At 42.4% G+C, this 19,249-nt stretch overlaps 1 protein-coding gene across 3 annotated transcripts in view; it reads right to left on the reverse strand.

The window, feature by feature from the left end:
• Window positions 1–17,993, reverse strand: part of LOC121442320 (mediator of RNA polymerase II transcription subunit 1) — a 42,145-nt gene extending 24,152 nt beyond the window's left edge. For all 3 annotated transcript variants that reach the window (XM_041643821.1, XM_041643819.1, XM_041643820.1), the window contains exons 1-6: window positions 17,784–17,993; window positions 13,248–13,354; window positions 7,298–7,376; window positions 2,997–3,051; window positions 2,761–2,893; window positions 1,591–1,619 (exon numbers count right to left, since the gene is read on the reverse strand). In XM_041643821.1, the coding sequence (XP_041499755.1) occupies window positions 1,591–1,619; window positions 2,761–2,893; window positions 2,997–3,051; window positions 7,298–7,376; window positions 13,248–13,354; window positions 17,784–17,808 (428 nt within the window). In that variant the 5' untranslated portion in view covers window positions 17,809–17,993. The remainder of the gene's footprint in view (window positions 1–1,590; window positions 1,620–2,760; window positions 2,894–2,996; window positions 3,052–7,297; window positions 7,377–13,247; window positions 13,355–17,783) is intronic.
• Between the last annotated feature and the right edge of the window lie 1,256 nt (window positions 17,994–19,249).

Consider the following 19,249-nt stretch of genomic DNA (forward strand, 5'->3'; position numbering starts at 1 on the left):
AATCTGAGGCCAACCTGGTATACAAAGATAATTCAAGCCAATCAGGGCTATAATACTCTACCTCGAAGAAAGAAAGAAAGAAAGAAAGAAAGAAAGAGAAAGAAAGAAAGAGAGAGAGAGACACAAAATTATCTGTAATACTGAAGCTGTTAATTTCTGAACATAGGTGTAAAAATCATCTTGACTCAAAGCTAGGTATGAGGGGGCTGGAGAGATGGCTCAGAGGTTAAGAGCACTGATTGCTCTTCCAGAGGTCCTGAGTTCAATTCCCAGCAACCACATGGTGGTTCACAACCATCTATAATGAGATCTGGTGCCCTCTTCTGGCATACAAACATACATGGAAGGAATGTTGTATACATAATAAATAAATAAATCTTTAAAAAAAAAAGCTAGGTATGATAAAGTGTGCTTATAGAAATTGAGATGGGAGTTCAGGAGAACCAGCAGTTCAAAGGCTGAAGTGGGAAGGTAATTCAGTGGTAAAGGGTTTGCCTAATATGCTCAAGACCTTGGATTCAATACCTAGCACGGAAGGAAGAAAGGAAGGATGGATGGAAGGAGGGAGGGAGGGAGGGAGGGAAGGAAGGAAGGAAGGAAGACCGATCAGATGTAGTATTGTGCACACCATTAATTCCAGCACTCAGGAGACAGAAACAGGCAGATCCCTTTGAGTTTGAGGCTAGTCAGGTATACAGATGAGTTCCATGACAGCCAAGGCTATACAGTGAAACCCTGTCTCAAAAAAAAAAAAAAAACCTAATAGTAATAATAATAAAGTTAAAAAAATATGAAAAGTTAAAGGCCAGGCTGGACTATAAACTAAATTTAAAGCCAGTCTCAACTACACGGTGAGACCCTATCTTAAGAAGAGCTAAGATTAGAACACCTCTAATCCCAACATATAAGAGGTAGAGGCAGGGTCAGGCAATGGTGACATGTCTTTAATCCCAGCACTTGGGAGGCAGAGGCAGGTGGATCTCTGTGAGTTTGAGGCCAGCCTAGTCTATAGAATGAGTTCCAGGCCACACAGAGAAACCCTGTCTTGAAAAAATAAAACAAGAGGTAAAAGCAGCGGAATGATCAGGAGATGAAGATCACTCTTGGCTATACAGTGAGTTCTGAAATCAGCCTAGGCTACATGAGACCAAATCTCAAACAAACTCACGTGAACTCAATTCTAAACACAAGCAGAAACAGACTGAGAAATGCTAATCAAGAAAATAAATCCAGGGGCTGGAGAGATGGCTCAGTGGTTAAGAGCACTGTACGCTCTTCTAGAGGTCCTGAGTTCAATTCCCAGCAACCACATGGTGGCTCACAACCATCTGTAATGAGATCTGGCGCCCTCCTCTGGTGTGTGGGCATACATGGAGGCAGAATGTTGTATACATAATAAATAAATAAATCTTTAAAAAAAAAAAATCCAAAAGTCCAAGCTATAGAGAACAGTAAGGAGATACACTTTATGCCTAGCTATTTAGAAAGTTGGGGGATGATGACGCAGAGTTACAGGTCAGACTGGACTTTAGAATAAGACCACGTCCATCTCCCTCCAAAGAAAGAAATATACCAATATTATATGCTTACCTTAACTGCTGTACAAGCTCTGGACAGCTCTGGAATCAAAGAAATTTTGTTAAAGCATTAAACTAAATTAACAGAATTGAAAATAGAAGTTTTATATTAATTATACATGCTTTAAAACAAAAACAAACTACAGAAAGCCCTTAAATCAAGATAACAACAACAAAAAAATATCAAAAGCTCCGTGTGCATGTTTGTGTGTGTACATCTATTGTCTTCCTCCATCACTTTCCTTTATATGTTCTGAGACAAGGTCTCTTGCTGAACCTGGAGCTTACCCTGGAACTCGATGTTTCTTTCTTTTTTTTTTTTTTTTTAAAGATCTATTTATTATATATACAATATTCTGCCTGCATGTATCCCTATGGGACAGAAGAGGGCACCAGATCTCATTACAGATGGTTGTGAGCCACCATGTGGCTGCTGGGAACTGAACTCAGGACCTCTGGAAGAGCAGCCAGTGCTCTTATTCTCTGAGCCACCTCACCAGCGCTGGAACTTGCTGTTTCCATGAGGCCAGCAGGTGAGCAGACATCCAGTCCCAGAGACGCTAGCAATGCGATTATAAGTGCACCCTCTATTCAGGTGCTAAGGCTCTGAACTCAGGTCCCCAGGCTGATGCAGCAAGCACTTCACTCGTGGAGGCATCTAGCCCTTCAAAAGCCTTTTCTTTCTAGACATGCACCATGAATTTGGGGTGGGATATTAAAAATCAAATATATGAAATCAGTTATAAAGGAGTCATCTTTTTAAGTAGTTTGTTTAAAACATTATGGTCTCCAACATCATCCCTGGAACCTAAAACTGCTTAATTATTCACATTTTATATCCATTTTTATTTCAGGATTTTTCATATTATCTGTCATGATTGTAATCTTTTAGTAGGAATTGAAAGACCATTTCTGTATCTCACACAGTTGTTCATTAAACCCAAGCTGTAGTTTGTTAGTATGAAATGAAAAGGATCCCTATGGTGTTTCCACCCATCAAAGCCCTAATATATAGCAGAGGACCCAAAACTCTAAAAAATATTCTAAAACTACCAATGTAGACCATCATATCTCTATAGTAGCTTACAAAAACAAAAGACAAGCTATACAGACCCCCCAACAATTAATTTTTAATTATGTTCCTAAATAAAGCCCATGGACCGTAGTGAAATGTCACACATACCACAGGATTCTCCCCATGGTGAGCCACTTTGACATCACAGAGCTGTCCTGCAGGATCTAACTGCACTTCCACATAGAACATATCTGACGTGATGTAACATTCAGTGCCACTGGCACTGAGATGAGAGCCCAGTCTAGGAGGAACAAATTAAAACAAAAGTTAATAGAAGACACGTAAAATGCTACCTATAATTAGCACTGTGTTGAACATTTCTGCCCACAGATTAGATTACATACCCATTCTGTCTGGCTATTGATTCCAAACGATCAGTCATCGCTGGCAAAGATGTTACTATAAAAAGATGGGGGAGAAAAGAAATTAAGAAAGAATATTCCAAATAAATTAATATCTCCTTCTGTGCAAACACATAAACATATTTAATAGTTCAGACATGCAGACACTTATAATCTGCACCAAGTTTAGCTGTGACCTAGGAATCAGGAGACATAGAGATATGGTGACAGGGTAAACAGTGATATCAGCACAAGACTGATGCGTAGTCCTCATTGTTAGCTGGGCTGGGTTTAGGAGCACCAAGTGACATACTGCTATGCATTGTTATTTTGAGACAGGATTTCTCTGTAGCCCTGGCTGTCCTGGAACCCACTCTGTAGACCAGACTGGCCTCAAACTCAGACAGAGATCTACCTGCCTCTGCCTCCTGAGTGATGGGATTAAAGGCGTGCGATGCCACCATCCAGCAACTCTGTGCGTTTTTGACAGTGTTTTTCTTTTTTTTCATATATATATATATATATATATATATATATATATATACACACATATGGGTTTCTGCTTGCACCTATGTCTATGCATCTCATATGTGTGCCTGGTGACCACAAAATCCAGAAGAGGGCATCAGATCCCCTGCAACTGGAGTTATAAATGGTTGTGGGCTGCTGGGACTCCAATTCTGGTTTGGTGAAAGAAAAATCAGTGCTCTTAACCACTAAGCTAACACTGCAGCTTAGAGGTTTAATTGAGTTGCTAAGCTCACTCTGAATATGGGTGGCACAATCCTATGGTTAGGGTTCCTAGACCGAACAAGACAAAGGGGAAGTGAACTGAACACCAGCACTCTTCGTTGCATCTCACTGTAGGTGCAATGTGACTAGCCACCTCACTCTAGCTACCATGACTTCCCCACAATGATGGACTGACTGTACTGTTAAAATGTAAGGCCAAAAACAAACAAACAAACAAAAAAAAAATTTTTCCTTCCTCAAATTGCTTTTGTTAAGTATTTTAAAACAGAAATAAGGAAAGTAACCAATATTAAGATCTATTTATGGGGCTGGAAAGATAGCTCAGAGGTTAAGAGCACTGGTTGTTCTTCCAGAAGTCCTGAGTTCAATTCCCAGCAATCACAGGTGGCTCACAACCATCTATAATAAGATCTGGTGTCATCTTCTGGGTTGCAGGAATACAGGCAGGCAGAAGACTGTATACATAATAAGTAAATAAATAAATATTAACAAAAAATCTATTTAAACCAGATGGTGGCAGCACATGGAGTTAATCCCAGCACTCAGGAGACCAGCCTGATTTACAGCCAAAGATAGAAAGAAACCCTGTCTCAAAAAGCCAAAACAAAACAAAACAAATGAAAACAAAACAAAAAAAGAAAGAAATGAAAGAGAAAAATTGTGAGACCAAATGATAGATAACTAACACTTGGGGGACAGAGGTAGAAAAACCCAAAAGAGACAGGCAAGAAGAAAAAAACCATGAATACTAGGCATGGAAATGCACACTTGTTATCCCATCCCTGTACTGTATACATAAGTTTCAAGTCAGATTGGTCTATGTACCTAACAAGAATAACAACAAAAAGAACAGAAACGCTGTTGCCTTTGGGGTCCTTGTACTTGCTCTGTAGACCAGGCTGTACTTGAATGTAAAGATTCACCTGCCTCTGCCTTTGGAGTCCTGGGGTTAAAGGCAAATGCTATCACTGCCCAGGATCCTCCTTTTTATTATTACTCCTTATCTGAGTCAAGATTATCTTTTTTTTTTTAAGATCTTTTTATTTGTTATGTATGAGGTATCCTGCCTATATATACACCTGCAGACGGGAAAAGGGCACCAGATCTTATTACAGATGGTTGGGAGCTACCATATGGTTTCTGAAAAATGAACTCAGGACCTCTGGAAGAGCAACCAGTGCTCTTAACCGCTGAGCCATTTCTCCCACTCTGAGTCAAGGTATCTTTAACTTAGAAAAACGGTATGAAACTAATACAGAGATAAAAGCAAAGGTGATCAAGAGTTCAAGGTCATCTCTGACTACATAAAGACTTTTTGAGGGGCAGGAGAGATGGCTCAGCCATTAAGAGCAGTACCTCCTCTTCCAAAAGACCCAGGATCAATTCCCAGCACCGACATGGCAGCTCACAACTGTCTGCAACTCCAGTTCTGGGGGATCTGACATCCTCACGTAAATGTGCATATAAAATAAAATGACCTGCCTGATTATATGCAACCATATCTAAAAAGAGAAGGGGAATGACGGGAGAGATGACTCAACAGTTAAGAGCACTTGTTGCTCCTGAAGATGACCCAGGTTCAGTTACCAGCACCCACATTGCGTTTCCCAAACATCTGAAACACCAGTTCCTAGTGATCCAATGCTGTCTTCTGACCTCCACTGTCACTGTAATCACAAGGTACACTTATGCCGAGGGGTGGGATGGGGGGTAGGAGGGTTAATGGTAATCCCAGCACTCAGAAGGCAGAGGCAGGCGGATCTCTATGAGTTCGAGGCCAGCCTGGTCTATAAGAGCTAGTTCCAGGAAAGGCTTCAAAAGCTATAGAGAAACCCTGTCTCGAAAATTAAAAAAAAAAAAAAAGTACACATACATACAGGCAAAACATTCACACATACAACATATAGATCGGAACAAATTTAAAAAATAGAACAAAAGGACAAAAGGGAGCATGGATATAGTATTACTCTTCCCCGTCCCCAGTACAGATGGTTTTGCACATATCAGCCGAGCATTATTATTTAATGTTAAAAATAAAGTTATAGTCCTGTATGACAGCATATACCTATAATCCCAGTACTCAGGAGGATGAGGTAAGAAGATCTTCAGATCAAAGATAGCAAGGGTATCAACTTGTAATAGTTAAGACCCTATGTCAAAAAGCCCAAAGTAAAAATAAATAAATGTTTCAAAGCAAGCATGGTGGTAGATACCACAAATCCCAGCACTTGGGCTGCAGAGGCAGGCAGCTCTCTGTGAGTTCAAGGTCTACAGAGTTCCAGGCCAGTCAAGGAAACATAGTGAACCCCTGTCTCAAAAGCAAAAGCAAATAAACAATAAATGCTTCGCGATTGGGATTAATTTTTTGAACTGGAAAAAAGCATTTATCTTGTAGGCCTAACAACCTGAGCTCAAGTCCCATTCCTTACACCAGAAAGAAAAAAAGCAACTCATTAAAGATTTCCAACTCAAGACTTCCAATACTCAGGAGGCAGAGGCCGGTGGATCTCCGAAAATTTGAGGCCAGCCTGGCCTAAAAATGAGTACCAGGACAGACAGAGCTATTACACAGAGCAACCTGTCTTGGGGAAAAAAATTCTGGGTGCTGGAGAGATGGCTCAGCGGTTGAGAGTACTGGCTGTCATGATGATGGGTCAGTCATCTATAATGAGATCTGGTGCCCTCTTCCAACCTGCAGGTGTACATGAAGATAAAACACTACACATAATAAATCTTTAAAAAAATTTTTTAAGCCAGGCATTGGTGGCGCACGACTTTAATCCCAACACTCCAGAGGCAGAGACGGGCGGATCTCTGTGAGTTCAAGGCCAGCCTGGTCTACAAGAGCTAGTTCCATGACAGGAACCAAAAGCTACAGAGAAACCCTGTCTCGAAAAATCAAAAAGAAAAAAAAATTTTTTTTTAAAAATCTGACCTTCACATGTTGTTGCATGTAAACATTTGCATACCTCTCTCTCTCTCTCTCTCTCTCTCTCTCTCTCTCTCACACACACACACACACACACACCATAAAGTAAACAAGTCAATAAAAATTTTAAAAATTTGGGCTGGAGAGATGGCTCAGAGGTTAAGAGCACTGCCTGCTCTTCCAAAGGTCCTGAGTTCAATTCCCAGCAACCACATGGTGGCTCACAACCATCTGTAACGAGGTCTGGTGCCCTCTTCTGGCCTGCAGGCATACACACAGACAGAATATTGTATACATAATAAATAAATAAATATATATATATTTTTAATTTTTTTTAAATTTGCCAGGGCGGTGGTAGCACACGCCTTTAATCCCAGCACTTGGGAGGCAGAAGCAGGTGGATCTCTGTGAGTTCGAGGCCAGCCTGGTCTACAAGAGCTCCTTGTCTTAAAAAAAAAAAATTAAATTAAAAATTCCATAAATGAAAAAAAGGCAACATCCAATATAGAAAGTTATCTTCCTTAATTTATATTTCCATTTAAGTTTAGAATTCAGCCATGCCCCCAAATCCACCTTAATGTGAGTTTTAGTAAGATCAACAATTTCAAAGGTGTGTACATACCTTTGAGAGCCTTTTGCAATGTCTCCAAACAGCTGACCAAATGCTGATGCCCTCCAGAACTCATGATGACCCTCTTCTCCTGTATCAAATCAGAAAACAATTGAAACAAAAACATCAACCAAAACAATGTTTCAGGTAAACACATGTTATCCTAGCAGGAAAGTTACTGACTGAAAATAGACCACAGATTCTTTCTTTTCTTTTGAGACAAGTTTTTTAGCCCAGGCTGGCATTGCTTTCTAGCATGGATGACCTTGAACTCCTGACCCTCCAGCTTCAACCTCCTGAGAATTTTTTTTGGAGAGGGCATTTTTTTCTTTTTTGTTTGTTTTTCGAGACAGGGTTTCTCTATGTAGCCTTGGTTGTTCTGGAACTAGCTCTGTACATCAGGCCTCAAACTCAAAGATCTGTCCGTGTCTGTCTCCTGAGTGCTGGTATTAAACGTGTGTGCCACCACTGCCCGGCAGGAGGGGAATATTTTCTAATATCAATTTATTTCTGTGTATGAGACAAAGAGTCATGTGGACACAAATGGAGGTCAGAGTACAATGCTCTCTGTTGGTTCTGTCCTTCCACCATGTGAGTTCTGGTATCAAATTCAGGCCATCACTCTCGGCAGCAAGCCCCTTTACCTGATGGATCATCCCATCAACCCAAAATATTTTATGGTCTGGAACTCCTCCTATAGCCTAAAATGGCCATCAGGCTAAGATTAGAGGTGTACACCACTCACTAACCTGCTATCCTGTCCACCTACCCAAGAAAAAAAAGTTCATATAGACGAATACATCCATACTCATATGTAATAGTAAAAAAGGTAATCTAGTATCTAAGCTTTGGGGGGAAAAACTGTTAAGAATCCAAATGTCAGCCGGGCGGTGGTGGCGCTAGCCTTTAATCCCAGCACTTGGGAGGCAGAGGCAGGCGGATCTCTGTGAGTTCGAGACCAGCCTGGTCTACAAGAGCTAGTTCCAGGACAGGCTCCAAAACCACAGAAAAACCCTGTCTCAAACCCACCCCCCTCCCAAAAAAAAAAAGGAATCCAAATGTCACTGTTGAGATCTACCTCCTACAGAAGTGTGACAACATTACCAAACTGTGGTGACGAATACCTTTAATCATAAAAGGATCTCTGTGAGTTTAAGGCCAGATAGGGGATTTCCAAGACTGCCAGGGCTATGTAATGAGACCGTATTTCAAAAAACAAAACAAATACCTATCAGTGGTGGCTCACCCCTTTAATCGCAGCACTCAGGAGGCAGAGGCAAGTGGATCTCTGAAGGCCAGCCTGGTCTACAGAGTGAGCTAAGAGACAGTCATGGTTATACAGTGAAACCCTATCTCAAAAAAACAACCAATAGGGGGCTGGAGAGATGGTTCAGTGGTTAAGAGCATTGCCTACTCTTCCAAAGGTCCTAAATTCAATTCCCGGCAACCACATGGTGGCTCACAACCATCTGTAATGAGGTCTGGTGCCCTCTTCTGGCCAGCAAGCATACAGACAGAACACTGTATACATAATAAATAAATCTTAAAAAAAAAAACCAATAATTTAAAAAACAAAACAAAAGTCTCTCAGGGGGACTAGAGAGATGGCTCAATGATTAAAAGCACTTGCTGTACTTGCAAAGGACCAGGGTTCAGTTCCTAGCACCCGCATCCTGACTTAAAATCTGTAACTGGTACCAGAAGTCCCAACACCCTCTTCTAAGCCTCCAAAAGGATTTCATTCACATGCTGTACTTATATACACACAGGCAAACACTCAGAAACAGAAATAAAAATAAAAGAATCTAAAAAACATGGTGGCATATACCTTTAATTCCAGCATTAAGGAGACAAAGGCAAGTAAGTCGTTATGATTTCAAGACCTGCCTGATCTATATACCAAGTTCCAGTGAGGGCAACACAGCAAGTCCCTGTCTGAAAAAAAAGCTGGAAGGGCTGGAGAGATGGCTCAGCAAATAAAAGAGTATGTGTTGCTTTTGCAGAGGACCCAAATTTGATTTTGCAGGTAACCCAAGTCACCCTCAAAGTCACTCATGAGCATCTGTGACTCCAGCTCCATGGGATTCAACAAATGCCCTCTTCTGACCTTACGTGGCTGACAGGTAGACATGGTGCACACACATACAAAGATGAAATACTCACACATACAAAATAAAGTAAGTAAATAGAAATACATATATTTCTGGGTGATGGTGGCACAGGCCTTTAATCCCAGAACTAGGGAGGCAGAGGCAGGTGGTTTTCCAAGTTTGAGGCCAGTCTGGTCTACAGAGTTTGTTCCAGGATGGCCAGGGCTATAAATAAACCTTGTCTTAAAACCAAACAAACAAAACAACACAACTACACTAAGAACTTTCCCCCATTAATATAACTGTTGCATTTTTATCTTCCAGAGGCCATGAACTTCTCGGCATTACTGAAATTTTGTTTCTGAGAATTATTTAACTAGGAAGCAGATGCAGGCAGATCTCTTTGAGTTGGAGGCCAACCTGGCGTATAATGAAGTTCCAAAATAAAGCTGCTACACAGAGAAACCCTGTCTCAGAAAGAAAAAAATAGGGCCGGGCGATGGTGGCGCACGCCTTTAATCCCAGCACTTGGGAGGCAGAGGCAGGCGGATCTCTGTGAGTTCGAGACCAGCCTGGTCTACAGAGCGAGTTCCAGGACAGGCTCCAAAGCCACAGAGAAACCCTGTCTCGAAAAACCAAAAAAAAAAAAAAAAAAAAAAAGAAAGAAAAAAATAATACTTTTCTTTGTATGCAAACTAAATAAGGATGCACATGCATTCATTTATAAAATCATAGTTTCAGAAGCCTTATTACCAGGATGGAGATATAGCTCAGCTGGGAGACCAATGGCCCGTATGAACAAAGTCCTGGCTTCAATCTCAAGACAGGGCAGTAACTGGTCATGAACATGTAACAAGGACATGGTGGCATTTGCCTGTAACTCAGCACTGAGAGGTAGGAGTAAGATGTAGGCTAAAGACGACTTCAAGGTCACCCTCATCTGTAAGCTAGATCATATGATCCTTACAAAAACATTATGTTGTTTGATCTCCAAGTTTGAGGCCAGTCTGGTCTACAGAGTTCCAGGACAGCCTGGACTATAGAGAAACCCTGTCTTAAAACAATACAACAAAACTACACTAAGAACATTCACCCATTAATAAAAAAAACAAAAAACAAACAAAGAAACAACAAAAAAACAAAACAAAACACTAGGAGCTAGAGAAGGGGTTCAGGATAAGAGAACTGGCTTGCTTCTCCACCCACCCCCGAGACAAGGTTTCTCTGTGTATCAACAGCCCTAGTAGTCCTGGAACTAGCTCTTGTAGACCAAGCTGAACTTGATCTCACAGAGTTCTGCCTGCTTCTGCCTCCTAAGTGCTAAGATTAAAGGCATGTGCCACCACCATCTGGGGAACTGGCCATTCTTTTTTTTTTTTTAAGATTTATTTATTTATTATGTATACAACATTCCTTCCATGTATGCTTGCATGCCAGAAGAGGGCACCAGAAGAGGGCACCAGATCTCATTGTAGATGGCTTTGGGCCACCATGTTGTTGCTGGGAATTGAACGAAGGACCTCTGGAAGAACAGTCAGTGCTCTTGATTTGAGTCCCAGCACACAACATGGTGGCTCACAACCATCTATAACTCAAGTTCCAGGGGATCTGATGACTTCTTCTGGCCAAGATACATGCAGACAAAACACCCACACATAGAAAACCAAAAAAAGAAACAAAACTTGGAAAAGCAAACCAGAATTACATGCTTTCATGAGAAAACATAACTTCACAGAGATTACATAATTTATTCAAATCACATAGTAGCAAGTACTACAATCAAGTCTGATATACAGGGTTTGGTTTTGGTTCATTTATTCTCTCTTGCTAGTGAATGAACTGTGTATCTTATACATGCAAGGCAAATGCTCTACCACTGAAATAATTACACACCTTGCCTCTAAAACACAGTTCTTTTTTTTTTTAAAGATTTATTTATTTATTATGTATACAACATTCTGCCTCCATGTATGCCCACATGCCAGAGGAGGGTGCCAGATCTCATTACAGATGGTTGTGAGCCACCATGTGGTTGCTGGGAATTGAACTCAGGACCTCTGGAAGAGCAGCCAGTGCTCTTAACCGCTGAGCCATCTCTCCAGCCCCCCACAGTTCTTTTTTTTAAAGATTTTTTTATTTTTAAGATTTATTTATTTATTACATATACAATGTTCTGCCTGCATGTATGCCTGTACGCCAGAAGAGGGCATCAGTTCTTAGTACAGATGGTTGTGAGCCACCATGTGGGTGCTGGGAATTGAACTCAGTTCCTCTGGAAGAGCAACCAGTGCTCTTAACCTCTGAGCCACCTCTTCAGCCCCTAAAATACAGTTCTTTATTAACAAACTTGCCTCTTTTATTAGCAATAGTCTAATGATTGGTCAGGTAAATGATAATGAACTGGACTTACCCTGGAGCTAAAGGGAACTTTGGTGGGAAGGAGAGAATAGTCTCATTAAAGTATAATATATACACAGAAGTGTTAAAACATAAATCGCTGACCAGGCGGTGTGGTACACACCTTTAATCCCAGCACTTGGGAGGCAGGGGCGGGTGGGTCTCTGTGAGCTCGAGGCCAGCTTGGTCTACAAAAGCTAGTTCCAGTACAGGCTCCAAAGCTACAGAGAAACCCTGTCTCGAAAAAAACCAATAAAAATAAATAAATCACTGTTTTTTCATGATCAGAAAGTGAAGTAAATGAACATTTAGCAAAATTGTTACCATGCTTTTCCAGTGTTCCACCTTCCACTGAAGTAGCTCAAGTATCACCACACTGGTTTATGACTTAGAGGGAAATAATAATACGAGAGGGAAAGATACTCATTGACAGTGAATGGGCACCAAACAAGAGTTAAGAAAAACAAAGAACAAATCAAAAAACCTCAAAATGAATGAGACCCTATTTCAAACAGACCAGAGAAAAACTAGATAGAGTAGAGATGGCGGGACTCAACTGTAACCTGGGCACCAGGGAAGGTAAGGCAGGATGGCCTCAGCCATAGACCAAGCTGAAGGCTGACCTAAGCTACACACACACCCTGACTCAAAAGGACTGTGCTACAGGCTACTCGGGAAGCTGAAGCAGGCAGGAGGATCTGTATACTTTTCAAAGGCTGCCTGAGCTACACAACAAGTTCAATGCCAGCTTGGGTAAGTGCCTGACCAAACCAAGTTCAGGGCCAGAGACGGACAGGTAAGATTCTGCTTCTTGCCGGGTGGGCGGTGGTGGTACACGCCTTAATCGCAGCACTTGGGAGGCAGAGGCAGCAAGAACTCTGTGAGACTGAAGCCAGCCTGGACTAAAAAGCGGAATTCAAGGACAGTTAGGGTTACACAAAGAAACCCTGTCTCAAAAAAAAAGATTCTGCTTCTGAACCAAAAACAATATTGCTCTGCACTGACAATGAACAGCAGAGCAGAACAAATATGTACACTATTTATACTGTTTTAACTATTGTCAAGTAATGTAGAGATTTGCTTAAAGTATAGAAGAGGATGTTTAAAATATGCAAAGATAATGCTTTTTTTTTCTTTTAATGTTTTTTGAGGCAAGGTTTCTCTGTGTAGCCCTGGAACTCACTCTGTAGACCAGGCTGGCCTTGAACCCTCAGAGATCGACCTGTCTCTGCAACTGAGTGCGGGGATAAAAGGCATGCCAACAAGTCCAGTTGACAGTCTTTTAAAACAAGGAACTTAAGAACTCATGGATTTTAGGATCTATGAGGAGTCCTAGAATACCCCTGTAGATAACGGGAATTCGAGCCACTTCCTTCCTAAGCTGGCCTCTGAAATCAATACCCACCATGGATTCAGAAAGATTGCTTTATTAAGTAATTCCCTTAGTACTTAACCCATTTAGCCACAATTCTCACCATGACTTGACGCACAAGCTTAATGGTTTCACTCCAAGGTCTATTTTGGTTAAATTTTGCATGGAGCCGTTCCAAGAGGGAACTCATCTTACTCAGCTTTTCCGACTCTATAACAGAAACAGAAAACATCATTAGACACTCTGACATCAAGACCTCCACCATTTCTCTTACAGACAATCCCTGTATTTCACTTATGAACTGCCAAAATATTTTTAATATCATTTACTCTAAAACAAAGAAAGCTAGGCATGGCTGCCCACAGCTTCAATGCCAGCACTGGAAAGACTGAGGCAGGTTTGTGAATTCAAGGCTAGCCTGAGCTACAGAGGAAGATCATGTTGTAAAAGTACTCGTACACACAATATTTTCTAACTTATTTTCCTAAGAGACAGGGTCTTACTATTCCATTTTGTAGGCCTTGAATTCTTAGACGCAACAATCCTCCTGCCCTAGGCTCCTGGGTAGCTGTGATTACATGTATATACTATGTATGGCTTAGAAGATAGTTTTCAATTTTTATGCCAGGAATGGTGATGTACACTTTTTATCCTAGCGCTCAGAAGGAAGAAGCAGTCATATCTTTGTGATGTCAAGAACAGTCTAGTCTATATGAGACCGTCTTAATACAAACAATAAAAACCAAGGGGCTATAAAAACGACTACGTAGTTAAGAGCACTAGCCGCTCTTCGCGAGGATCTGGTTAGATTCCTAGCATCCATATATCAGTTTACAAACATCTCTATCTCCAATTGCAGGGGATCTGACACTCTCCTCTGGCCTCCTGAGGCCCAAGGCACACATGCTGTGCAGACGTACAAGCCAAATACCCACACACATAAAACAAACATTTAAAATACTACTAGTAACAAAAACAAAACAAACTTGATCATTATTTGTATCTGGATGTCTGTGTATGTGTATAAGTACGGGTATTAGCCTACCACAGTACCTGTGAAGGTCAGAGGACAACATGCTTCAAGCGATCTTTGTCTTTTATTATGAGGCCAAGAATCTTTCTAGCCTAGATATTTTGTTGGTTTGGTTTTAGACAGGGTCTAAACAGTCTGGTTTTGAACACATAGAGATCCCCCGCCTCTGCCTCTTGGATACTAGGATCAAAGCAGTGTTCCACAATGCTTTACCTATCCTTTTAAGCACACTAGCTGAACTTTTGGAGGATCTGGGTTCGAATCTCAGAATCCACATAGCAGCTCATACCATATCTAACTCCAGTACCAGAGGATCTGATGGCCTTGTCTGGCCTCCAAGGACACCAGATATATATTTGGTAGCCAGAAATACATGAAGACAAAACAACCACATACATGAAATATTCTTTTTTTTAAGTGTTATCAACCAAGAAATGGTGGCACATGCCTTCAATCCCAGCATACGGGAGGCAGAGGAAGGAGGATCTCTTTGATTTTGAGGCCAGTCTGGTCTACAAAGTGAGTTCCAGGACACCCAGGTTTAGCACGATTAATAAAAATCCAGAGACAGAAACTGGGGTTCATCCTAAACCATCCACTGGCTCATACCTTGACCTCAGTCTGAAATGACAGTCCTGCCTCCAGGAATGTCAGAATGAAACTGTGTGTGAGCTGTCTCCTCCTATTCTATAGTCCTCTCTAGGGCTGGGATTAAAGGCATGCAACACTACCGCCCAGTTTCCATGGCAAACTAGTGTGGCTGCTGGTATTAAAGTTGTGCATCATCACTGCCCTGGTCTATAAAGCTGACAGTGAGGCTGTTTTACTCTCTGATCTTCAATAAAGTTTTATTTATTAAAATACAAATGAAATACCATTATACCCAGGGCAGACACCCTGTCTTAAAAAAAAAAAGTTACTTATGTGTGAGGTTTTTTGCCTGCAGGTATGTGCACCCCATCTGTTCGTACTCAAGTGGTCAGAAAGTGGCACCAGGACCCCTAAAACTAGAGTTACAGATGGTTGTGAGCTGCCATGTAGGTGTGTGGGTTCTGGGATCCGAATTCTGGGCCTAATGCCAAGAGCAGTAAGGGCTCTTAATCACTTAGCCCCTTTATTCCTTTCTGAGACGGTGTCTCATGGCCCATGCTGACCTCCAGGTCTATTGGGCAGATGACCTTGAAGGCTGAAGTTAAGGCATCTGTTGCCATATAAGAGCATGAGCTCAATTCCAGAATCCACAGTGGATAAAAGTAACTGACTCCTGCAAGTTGTCCTCTGACTACCACACTCACCCTGTGGCAGATGCACCATCTCTAAACAAATAAATTCAAGGGCTGCCCTTGACCTCCTGATGTTCCTACCTCTACCTCCAAACTGCTGGGTTTATAAACATGAGCCAGCTCCCAGGCTTGAGTTTTAGACTAGATTATCCTCCTATGCGATGTGTGCCACAGACACCCTTTGGGGGGGGAGGTGTCTCTAACTGGGACCTGGGAATCACTGATTAGGCTCACTGAGAGAGCTCCAAAGACCTGCCTGTCTCGTCCTCCATAGTACGGGTCTTTAGCACAAGAAGCATTTTATCAAGCGACTAGATTGTCTAGCCTTTCCACCTCCACCCCCGAGGGAGGTCTCACACAGCCCAGTTAGCCTTGAACTTGCTGAGCAGGGGAGAACAGTCGAAGTTCTCCTCCTCCTGCCTCTACTTCTCAGTAGTGCAATTATAGGCATGCCGGCCCCAGCTTCTATCAAACATTTAATTGGAACCAAAAAATAACTTTTAATTACATAAATACACATGTAATATCTTGAATAAAAATTTTTAAGTACAATCTGAAAAAAAATGTAACTAGTTTTCAGTATGAAAACACTTATTTCATTAATTTGGGAGCATAATTGTTGTTACTTCCCCCTTTTTCCTTCTCTTTTGGTGCTGGGGATTGGACCCAGGAAGATGAACACCCTTGCTCTATCTATAGCCCCAGTCCCTAAATCATTTTTAAGTTAACATACAAAGAAATGGAGATCATGAGGCCAGACAGTGGTGGCGCACGCCTTTAATACCCGCACTCAGGATGCAGAGGCAGGTGGGTTTCTGTGAGTTTGAGGCCAGTATTGTCTACAGAGCTAGTTTCAGGACAGCTAGGACTGTTACACAGAGAAGCCCTGTCTTGAAAAAAAAAACAACAAAACAAAACAGAAAAAAAAGGAAAAAAGAAAGAAATGGGGATCACTTTGGCATTCTTATGCATCTAGAACATCACAATTTGTCCTAATTCTTCTTCCTCCAACTCCATCAATGCCCCAACCTCCGCACAGCCCTGCCTTCCACTCTCATGGCACATTTCATTAACCTTTCTTCCCTTAAAATCGCCTCATGCCAGGCGGTGGTGGCGCACGCCTTTAATCCCAGCACTCAGGATGCAGAGGCTGGTGGGTTTCTATGAATTTGAAACCAGCCTGGTCTACTAAGCAGTTCCAGGACAGCCAGGGCTACACAGAGAAAGCATGTCTTGAAGAAGAAAAAAAAAGTATCTTCACATGGGTCTGTATTTTCAAAGTCAACACATACATAAACACATACTTAAGTCTAGACTCCTCATAAGAGGGAAAATGTGGCATCTGTCTAAGTATGGCTTATTTCGCTGCCCCATTTTCCTACATGGGTCATGGCTTCAGTTTGGATAAACCAGGTGATACGCATTTAGGTAGTGAGGGGAGGATCTGAACCAAGATTCGGGAGGCAAAGGCAGCTGGATCTCTAAGTTCCAGATCACCGGGCCTACAGATAGAGTTCCAGGCCAGCCAAAGCTACAGAGGGAAACTCTGGGTCAAAAAACAAAATAAAAAGAAACCAAATAAAAAAAAAAGCAAACAAACTTTAAAACAAAACAAACAAAAATAATAAAAACCTCTTGTTGACCGTACAGGGTACAGGTTTGTAAGCTTGTAGTTGGGAGGACGAGGCAGGAAGACTGTCCTGACCTGAAGGCTAACTTAGGCTACACAGGAAGACCTTGTCTCAAAACCAAAAAGATTCAATCTCGCCCTTTTTCCTGCCCTCTTCTGGGAAATTGCTTTTTTTTTTGGGGGGGGGGGGCTGTTCCTAACACATCCTTCCAATCTCTCTTTAAAGCCACACTGTTCAAACACAATTAAAAGAGCAGTCTTTGAAACGCACGACACAGGACTTGAACTCTGACAAGAGACCTAACCGTGTCTGTCATTCAAGCTAAGCCCTCCATGACCCTGTTGTGTCTTCCTGTCATAGCATATTCAGACATCGCTCGCGGAACAAAGAGTAAACAAGTTTCCGTTTTCACTCTCCCGGAGTCCCACCAGGTTAAGCGACCCTGAGACTCAACCAACTCGTGCTGGTGCGGAAAACCTTTCACAAAGGGGGAGGGGAGAGCACCTCGGAGCTGGCGCTCCGTCCTCGCCAACACAGAGACGAGCTGATATACACGATCTAATATACACATTCCACCGGACCCAGTTCCGTGCAATGTGGCCCTGGAGGGGCGTGGGTCCCCACCTCCTCTCAAAGATTGGCTCGCCACACTTGTGTCCCGCCCCCTCTTGCACCCCCGTTCCGTCACTCACCCTCGGTTTCCCCCTGAGCCTTCATCCTGACAGCAGCGAGATCTTGGGTCGGCCACGGGAGGGGAAGCGTTTCCCCACCACTAAGAGGGGAACCAAGTTGGCTTGCGCTCCGGGGAAGCAGCGCACCAGCGGCCCCCACTCTTCCGGGGAAGGCTCAATCTGAAGTCCCTGGCGGCAAGAAGAGAAGGGTGCTCGCGGCCGCCGCCATCTTCCCCAACGGAACTTCCCAAAAATCGCGAGATTAATCGTGTTCCTGCGAGACAGAGGAAGACGGAAAAAGCCCCGAAATCTCGCGAAAATTGGCTGATTCGGCCTTTCCTTACCGCGGGATTTCGAACAGGCCCGTCCCCGATTGGCTCAGTTTGCACACCTTTGCGTTTTTAGGTGCGAGCTCTTAGAGTTGGCGTCTCTTGGAAACGTTCTGTTTTCATTTTGACAGATATACAATTTGTAAATTAAAAGCTTTAGTTCTCAGGCTGGGCCGTGGTGGCGCACGCCTTTAATCCCAGCACTCAGGAGGCAGAGGCAGGTGGTTCTCTGTGAGTTTGAGACCAGCCTGGTCTACAGAGCGAGTTCCAGGACAGGCTCCAAAGCTACAGAGAAACCTGTCTCGGAAAAAAAAATAATAATAATAATAATAATCTCTCTACTGAAAGAAGATCTTCAATTAGATTTTTTTTTTGGGGGGGGGTGATTTTTTTGAGAAATTAGGGTTTCTCTCTATAACAACTCTAACGGTGCTGGAACTCACAGAGATCCGCCTGCCTCTGCCTCCCAAGTGCTGGAATTAAAGGCTTTCGCCGCCGCCACCCAGCTTCAATGAGTTTTGATGTCAGTACTATTTTTTCAAAGATAAGTAATATTTCACAGGGCTTGTAACTGACGAGTAGAACACTTGCTTAGTATTCCCGAAGTCCTGGGTTTAGCGCCTAACTAAGGAATGTGGAAAGATGAAATTTCCAGAACCAGTGGCAGTTATGTTGTTTAATAAAATAATCGCATTATATTAAATATGTTATTCGCCTGGGATGTAACTCGTTTGGTAGAGTGCTTGCTTAGCATGCAGAAGCGCTGGGGATGAGTCCCATCACAACATAATCCAAGCTAGGTGGCTCTGCCTGTAATTCTGCCATTGAGAGGTTAGGCAGGAAGATCAAGGTCACTGGCTGCTACATAGCAATTCAAAACTTGCCTGAGCTACGAGATGGCTTTTCAAAAAAATGGTTTCAGGCTGGCAAAACGGTTCAGTCGGTAAAGGCACCTGCTGCCAAGTGATATGAATTCCATCCCTGGGACAGATTTGGTGAGAGGTAAGAACTTGCTCCTGGAAATTTTCCTCTGACAGCCATTCATGTGCCATGGTGCAGGAACCCAAAATAAATCAAAAGTTGGAATTTTAAAATTTCAAGACCAGTCTGGAATTTGTTAGATTTTATCTAAAAAAAGGGGGGAGGTTGCTGGAGAGA

This window comes from Microtus oregoni, unplaced genomic scaffold, assembly GCF_018167655.1.
Source record: "Microtus oregoni isolate MIOR12 unplaced genomic scaffold, Mior012 000091F_ref0000469, whole genome shotgun sequence".
Lineage (NCBI taxonomy): Eukaryota > Metazoa > Chordata > Mammalia > Rodentia > Cricetidae > Microtus > Microtus oregoni.